The sequence below is a fragment of the Esox lucius genome, chromosome 8 (assembly GCF_011004845.1).
Source record: "Esox lucius isolate fEsoLuc1 chromosome 8, fEsoLuc1.pri, whole genome shotgun sequence".
NCBI lineage: Eukaryota > Metazoa > Chordata > Actinopteri > Esociformes > Esocidae > Esox > Esox lucius.
Window position 1 is genome coordinate 5,557,230 of NC_047576.1, and position 8,757 is coordinate 5,565,986.

General features: G+C 41.1%; 1 protein-coding gene across 1 annotated transcript; it reads right to left on the minus strand.

Moving 5' to 3' along the window:
* Positions 1–282: 282 nt before the first annotated feature.
* On the minus strand, positions 283–8,633 carry klhl30 (kelch-like family member 30). The gene is made up of 8 exons (XM_010896423.5): positions 8,456–8,633; positions 6,737–7,691; positions 6,179–6,362; positions 4,927–5,013; positions 4,416–4,571; positions 3,950–4,138; positions 2,594–2,739; positions 283–1,686 (listed from the first exon to the last, which is right to left on the minus strand). Exons 2-8 carry the CDS (start codon positions 7,508–7,510, stop codon positions 1,438–1,440), a joined length of 1,785 nt encoding a protein of 594 aa, XP_010894725.2. The 5' UTR covers positions 7,511–7,691; positions 8,456–8,633; the 3' UTR covers positions 283–1,437.
* Between the last annotated feature and the right edge of the window lie 124 nt (positions 8,634–8,757).

Consider the following 8,757-nt stretch of genomic DNA (forward strand, 5'->3'; position numbering starts at 1 on the left):
TTTCACCATCCATATATTTTACATAATTTTACATAATGATGATATGATATGTTTTTGTTCAACATCCTAGAAGGCATATTTAGAAATACATTTATTTAGTGTCTTCTGACTGAACAGATATTTGATGTTTATTTAGTGTTTAATAGCTATTTGACATTTAGTGTCTTACATGTAGAAAGAAGAGCATTTCAGTAGTCTGGTCCCAAGGTAACAAAAGTGTGAATTAGCATTTTAGCAGTGTTACAAAGAAGTAAAAAAAAAAAAAAGCTCTTTAAACAGACAACAGGTTCCAAAGTTTTTTATTAATCACTGTACAACTGAGATTAATTAAAAACTGTTAGATCCAAAAGCCGATATGTGTTTCATGGGCCCTGTACAACTATCAGCAATGTTTAGTCTTAGTTTAGAAATAAAAACAATTCTGACATCCAATTTTTTAGGTAAAAAACACAGGTTTATAGGGTAGTCAATTTTGTACCAGATCACAATGAGTCTTTTGACTACCCTGTCTACAAATTAAGCCACTATATCATGATGACAAGGTCAGGAAATATCATACATGTTGGTAGTAGGTACAATCAGGGCTAAATATTTCCTGAATATGATAGTCCATTTGACAACAGATTGAAAAAACACTGATTTATGGAGTTAGATGTGTCTCAAAAAGCAAATTTGTTGAATACTTCAACACTCTGTGCAGTCTACCATAGAAAACAACATATCTACAAACATGTATCGATTAAATAACACATTATCTACAAACATGTAATAATTCACAGTACATTTTCTAAATGGTACTATGTCAACCAACAAAAAAACTACTAATTAAAACAAACAGATATGTCTTTGCTCCCACAGTCAGGAAGAAACAACAGAAATTGACTTATCATATGTGACATTCCAAAAAGAGGACAAAAAGAATTGGGCACACAGGCAGAATACAAGCAGCTCAGGGAAAAACTAGCTGGTACAGACAAGGTGAAACATCTGTGGATAGATGTGCATAAAGTAACTGTAAGTACGCCTTTACAACCTAATTATGAAGGCATTCATTAATTTGACATAATGGCCCAGAATTAGAGTGGTGTACCGTAGTCAGAGACTACATAATTTATCCTTTGGATTTGTTGTAACACGTAAACTGTGGGTTCAAAATTCCTATAATACCCTAGGAATCACTGAACGTAAGTTACATATCGTACAAATAATAGGTTGTAATATATATATGTTGCAACATACAAAATTGGTGTAGCACACAAAAACAGGGAGCCTTTTGGCTCATTAGCACCACTTCTACTGCAGGCTAAACCTACACAAAAACTGCACATTGTGCTTTTTAAATAAGTAAAAAATCATCACCCGAATCGACGCCCACTAACGTGCATCCTAGCTACACGTTTCTCCACTGGGCGCTGAATGCCTCAGGCCATTCCCCATTTAGTTTTCATCCAGGGGGAACGTGGTAGACCACTGGGAGGGGTCCAGGAAGACAGAACAGGTTCCGCTGTAGAACCAGAGCCTTGGTAGGAAACATTCCACCTTCCAGCAGTTAGAAGCCCTGTTGTACACCTCCACTTCCACGCCATAGTCTCCCTCCATGCCCTTCCAGTGACCCCCCGTGGCAAAGAGCTGACCGTCCACCGCCACCAGGCTGCCGTTCTCATGGAGCATGTGAAGCAGCTGGATCTGAGGAACATAGCATGTCAGCCCAAAGAAAGATCCGTCACACTGTCAGTCAATCATTCAGTCAGTCAATTGGGATCAAATTATCAATCAGTAACTTAGTCAGTCAGTCAGTCACTAATTCCATTAATCAATTAATCACGTAGCCAGTCACATAGGACGTCAATGAGTCCCTTAGTCAGTCACTTAGTAAATCAATAAGTCCCTTAGTCAGTCACTTAGTAAGTCAATAAGTCCCTTAGTCAGTCACTTAGTAAGTCAATAAGTCCCTTAGACAGTCACTTAGTAAGTCAATAAGTCCCTTAGTCAGTCACTTAGTAAGTCAATAAGTCCCTTAGTCAGTCACTTAGTAAGTCAATAAGTCCCTTAGACAGTCACTTAGTAAGTCAATAAGTCCCTTAGTCAGTCACTTAGTAAGTCAATAATTCCCTTAGTCAGTCAATCAGTCATTTCATCAGTCATTCACTTAGTCACTCAATCAGTAAAAATGTATCTGGTCCTTCAGTAACACTCCCGGATCCATATGTAGTATATACTCATTCTAATTTGGTGATTGACCAGTCTGGCCAAAGCAAGTCATTACATTTAACATTAAGTCATTTAGGGGATGCTCTTATCCAGGACCACTTACAGTAGTGAGTGTATAGATGGTCATATTTCATTTGTGTACTGGTAACCTACACCATGCTTTTACAGTTAGAAAGTCAGTCAGAAAGTAAGCCCCGCCCCCCCCAAAAAAGGTCAGGGTCTTTTTACCTCAGAAGTTTTTACTAAACAAAATAAGTCCAATGTTAATGACCAGTAGTTATTAGCTGGCCAGAGAAGGTGTTTCAAATATATTGGTATTGGTATGTTTCCCGAAAACCATTGTTTCCTTAACGCTAACTTTTGCCCCTAAGCCCAAACCTACCTTCTGCCACATGTTAGCGAGTGGGTCGTAGCAGTAGACCTTCTTGGTGTTGTCAGCCATCAGGTAGATGAGTCCCTCCACTGAGACACAACGAGGGGAGGACAGGTACTTTGGGAGGAAAGCGGAACAGATAATATTCCACGTATCTGAAGGACAGAGGGACACAATGGAATTTAAGAGGAGCAACTGACTAGGTTAAACAATTGAGTGGCTCTCTTTTACAATACATTTTAGGTACAGTGCTATTTAAAAAAAATTTGGGCACTGAATAGTGTCAGATCGTCAGCCAAAAACGGATATTAGATAAAGGGGAACCTGAGTAAAGAAACAACACACAAAGTTTGATAATTATTTCATGTTTTACTAATGTCACGCAATACCAAATGCCCTTGTGTGTAAAAATAATCGTCCACTAAGACTCAAACTGGTTATGCCTCCTCTAGCAGCAACAAATGTATTTTCTGTCAAAGAGTCAGTGAGGAATTTTGGTCAACTTTGACTAGGACATTTCAAAAATGTACCTCTTATGTAGATTTGCTGGATTATTTCAGATTGTCTAGTTACATGACCCAGCTGAGCTTCAGCTTCAGCTCATGGATGAATGACTTGATGTTATCCTGTAGAAATCTCAGATTACAAAACAGATTTTATGGTTCCTTCAAAGAAGGCAAGTTGTCCAGGTTCTGATGCAACAAAGCATCCCCAAACCATGTCACTCCCACCACCTTGCTTGACCACTGGTATGAGGTTCTTAATGTGGAATGCAGTGTTTGGTTTTTGCTAAACATAACAGGGCCTGTGTTGCCTAAAAAGTTCCACTTTTTAGTTCCAGAACTCTTGAGGATCATTTCCGATCTTTTTTGGCAAACTAAAGATAAGCATTCATTTTCTTTTGAGCAGTGGTTTCTGCCTTGTTACTCTGCCATGAAGCCAATTTTAGCTCAGTGTCTTTCTGATGGTGGCGTCATATATACTGGCCTTGGCTGAGGCGAGAAAGGTCTGCAGATCACTGGACGTGATTTCACAGCACAGTAATTCACATTTCTGCATGGTGCTGTTAATTCCTTTTTTAAAATTTTATCTATGAAAATGTCCAGTAAAATTGGATACGCAATAAAAATATCAGTCTGTGAAATTCACTGTTCTGTTTACCGCTAATGGTTGGATACACTCACTTTTCATCAAATCACCAACATTTATAGATTTATGCTCCGAATATGGTGGCTGTTCCCACGGCCCATCCCGACTTCGGGTACACTTGCCATAGATGTGGTAAAGAGGTCAATAGAACTTGGACCCGCAGCAAGACCAGTGGAACATTTAAGCTAACGTTGCAGGCTATTTCCTTGTTGTTACCTATGACAGGGTTGTAGCACTGCATGGTAAGAGCGTTGTACTTGACAGCACAGGAGCCAATCACGTACAGCTTCCCGTGGCAGGCGGTGGCAGTGAAGTTTGTCACATATTTGACAGCAGGGCACGTTCGGGCCCAGGTGTCGTTGTACGGGTCATAGTGTTCAACATCTACAAAGTCCATCGTGGTGCCTGTGAAGAGAATTATAGTGTTTTACACACATATATATATATATATATATATATTTCTAAAGTGTCACTTTTGTCTACTCGTTAACTGTCCCACATTAACTTCTCATCTCACCTAGGCACATCGTTTTTTTTGACTAATTCTGAACAGAAATCTAGGTGTTGCCAGCAAAGCAAGTGAAAAACAGATGACCCATTGGAGTTGAGTCCTCTCAGTGGGTTTTCCATGTCACTTCTGTGGCGTCTCCACATGGAAGAAAGCCTGCATTTACTTTCTCACCGCCAATGACGTACATCTCTCCGTTGAGGGCTGCCGAGGTGTGGTTAGTCCTGGGCCGCAGCATCGGAGCTACGGTCACCCATCGCCCCTCCCTGGTTATGTACTTCCAGGTCTCCGTAGTGGACCAAGTGTTGGATTGGGAACCCCTGGAGCCTCCTGAGGAGAGATTGATGGAGCGAGAGATTGTGGAAGAGAGGGAGGGGATTGTGGGGAAAGAGGAGGGAGGTAGGGAAGGAAAGAAAAGGGAGAGAGCAGAGAAAGTGACGGTGAACGAGAAGACATGCGCGTGGATAGAGGAGAGAGAGATAAAAAGAGAATGAGAGGGAGAGAAAGAAGGACTGAAGGAAAAGAAGACTGTAGACATCAGATCATTATCAACTATTCTAGACACTGAGATATATGTAATGTAGACATCAATTATACTTATTGAGAAACACAAGAACTGCACACTAGAACTGCATAATGAACACTTTAAACTAAAATGAAATACCTTGAATAAAAGCCAACCCACCTGTGACATAGACTTCATTATTCAGAGAGACCACAGCATAGCCATACTTGTTGTGGTTTGGGAAACTAGGCAGCTCATACCACTGTTCTGTAAAGAGATGTGATTATGTAATTACTACCACTATTCTGTAAAGAGATATGATTATGTAATTACTACCACTGTTCTGTAAAGAGATGTGATTATGTAATTACTACCACTATTCTGTAAAGAGATATGATTATGTAATTACTACCACTGTTCTGTAAAGAGATATGATTATGTAATTACTACCACTGTTCTGTAACGAGATATGATTAAGTAATTACTACCACTGTTCTGTAAAGAGATATGATTATGTAATTACTACCACTGTTCTGTAAAGTGATATGATTATGTAATTACTACCACTGTTCTGCAAAGTGATATGATTATGTAATTACTACCACTGTTCTGCAAAGTGATATGATTATGTTATTACTACCACTGTTCTGTAAAGTGATATGATTATGTAATTACTACCACTGTTCTGTAAAGTGATATGATTATGTAATTACTACCACTGTTCTGCAAAGTGATATGATTATGTAATTACTACCACTGTTCTGTAAAGAGATATGATTATGTAATTACTACCACTGTTCTGTAAAGAGATATGATTAAGTAATTACTACCACTGTTCTGTAAAGTGATATGATTATGTAATTACTACCACTGTTCTGCAAAGTGATATGATTATGTTATTACTACCACTGTTCTGTAAAGTGATATGATTATGTAATTACTACCACTGTTCTGTAAAGAGATATGATTAAGTAATTACTACCACTGTTCTGTAAAGTGATATGATTATGTAATTACTACCACTGTTCTGCAAAGTGATATAATTATGTTATTACTACCACTGTTCTGTAAAGTGATATGATTATGTAATTACTACCACTGTTCTGTAAAGAGATATGATTAAGTAATTACTACCACTGTTCTGTAAAGTGATATGATTATGTAATTACTACCACTGTTCTGCAAAGTGATATGATTATGTAATTACTACCACTGTTCTGCAAAGTGATATGATTATGTAATTACTACCACTGTTCTGTAAAGTGATATGATTATGTAATTACTACCACTGTTCTGTAAAGTGATATGATTATGTTATTACTACCACTGTACCGTAAAGGCACACTTCTTTCACAAGCAGCCCTTCACCACCAGAGAACCACCGGGCCAGAGCGTATGGGAAAAGGAGATGAATGAGGAAGAGCAAACATACGTGTCTTAGGGTTGTAGAAGCCGCAGTTCCTAGGTAGCAGCCTGGTATCTCTATCTTCTTCATCGCCGTCTTCATCATCATCATCCAGCGAGCGTCCTCCCATCACAAACAGCACTTCCTGTAGGTTGGGTTGAGGGCTCTGGCTGTTGTTCAGAGCTAATTCTCCTGGCTTCACATCCATTTTCTATAAAGACAGCGATTGTACTGTTTTTGAAAATCTCCTACCCTGATGAAAGAACTGCTGTGTAACAACATACAATACTACACAATTGGTTACTTTATTATCTAAATTCTTACATATGCCATGTAATAATTAGAAGATCCTGTTGTTGCAGGAATTGTCCTGCACAGCAGGACATGCAGACATGTTTTGGATTTAAGGATTTAAAGAGACTTCTAATGTAACAATTTATACACAAGGAAAAATGTGTCAAGGCTTAAAAAATATGTTCATTTACGGTAATCCACATAAGAAATCATATGTTACAAATTAAGAATAAAAAACTAAAACCAGCATGTAGAGGTTGATTTTATTGTCACAGAAAGTTGTTTGTATACCTCTCTGCAGACCATCTCCACAGCTTTCACGCAGCTGGGAGAAGCCAGCACCAGGCTGTCGGTTAGCAGGATGTTTCTGAGGTAGTCAGGGGTCAAGAGAGCCAGACGGGTCAGCCCCAGGAGCTCCGGGAGGTGGGGGAGCCGGGACTCCTGTTGGCACCTAACCCAGGCCAGGACCCCCTCTACACGGGTGCTCTCGGTCCGGGTCTGTAGCCTCTCGTTGGATAGACACGCAACTAGCCTTTCCTTCTCCAGCAGCGGGAACTCTTCCGAGCACTGCACCGCCTCAAAGTTCTCCAGGAGAAATCCCCAGGCCTTGGCCACCACCTCGGGGCAGCCGTGCACCTCCGCGAACTCCAGGATGCCGAGGCAGTTGGTGGCGTCGATCTGGTGCTGAAGGTAGCGGCTGCACACCGCCCGGACCGCCTGGAACTGAAGCTGGCTGGACGTCTGGATCAGACCCTCCACGTTGCCCTGGTTGATGGTCAGTTTCCCGGTGTAGCAGAAGTCCAGAAGAGACGCCAGGACGTCAGGGTCCACGTCGTGCAGCTCTACCCGGGCCGATATGCTCTCCACAAAGTCCCCGGAGAACATGGAGTGGAAGTACACGCTGCAGAGAGCCAGGACGGCCCGGTGGCAGGGGAAGTCGCGGCCGCCCGCGGCCAGGGTCACGTCCACTAGTTTGGGGTTGCGGCGGAGGGAACGCAGCCCCTCCAGGACAGTCTGAGGGTGGGAGGCCATGCAGAAGTCCAGGTCGTCCACGTTACGCACCATGGCGACCGAGTTCCTTCTTCACCTTCACCCCCTGACCTTTAACCTCTCAGTCTGTTCAGACCCAACCGCTTAGGTCAATGTTAATCTTCAAGAGAGATGAAGGGAGGGAATTCTGAGACCGAACTGCTCCACACTGATTGGCATCTGTTTGTAGGAACGTTGAATGTTGTGCTGTAGATTCCTGCGAACATATTCAGACAGAATAACAAAGTAGGACCGCTGATCTAGAATCAAGTTCACCTCATAATTATGATTTAGGAGGTAACACTGACTTAACCGATCCACCTCGTTCACCATTTTGTGAATGCCGACCCAGGAAAGGTTTGCCAAATCATCAAAGTCTATACAACAACAACTCAACATTGGCCAGAGTACACAAGAATGAAGTCATGTTTATCCGTGTAGAGCGTTATAGAACACTTGCAATAACCAAAGCTCAGAAAACAGGTGGTAGCCAAAGGCTTTTTGTGAAGTTTAAAATAACAACATTACTTTGAAGTGGATTTTATAATGAATTCACAACGTTTAAAAAATTGGGAGTTATTTCCTACCCCATTAGTGTTTTAGAGTGGGTTCAAATGTGCTTGTGAGAACGTAAGGGTCACCAGAAAAAAATGGGAATGTTAAAAGTTACTGTATAAGTGCTGTATAAAAAAAAAAAAACTCAAACGTCACACTCATTGAATATAAATACTTTTTTATGTAGAGTTCATAGGAGTAAAACACTGTTGCATGGCGAAGATATTGTTCTAAACTATAGAATCTTAACCAAGGCCGTGGCGTTCTATGGGAAATACATGGGTAATCACAGTCACAGAGCTCACCGTTTGGTCGGAGACCAACTGAGGTTATGTCATGTCTCTTACACTCCCTCCGGAACACATTAAATTACATTTCCTATCTTCAAACACACGCTGAAATGGAGAGAATAAATGACAGACTTACCAAAGAGGCAAATGAAGGGAATAGTTGCTCATATTTCCTGTAAACGGAGCGAGTGGCTGAGAGACAGTCGAGTTAGAACAACATGCATCTGGCAGTATGGAGGACAACTGCTTGTGCCAAGTCATTGGGGCAGACTGTTGCGGCACACTATTCCCCAAGTAGGGCACTATTTTTAAACAGAGCCCTGTGGGTTTTCACTAGGGGCCGGGGGGACAACTGTACACTACATGGGGAATAGGGTGTCATTGGGGCAGCATACTGGTGGTCTTTTGAAGGGCTATTTTTAGGATTTCCGGAGTCTT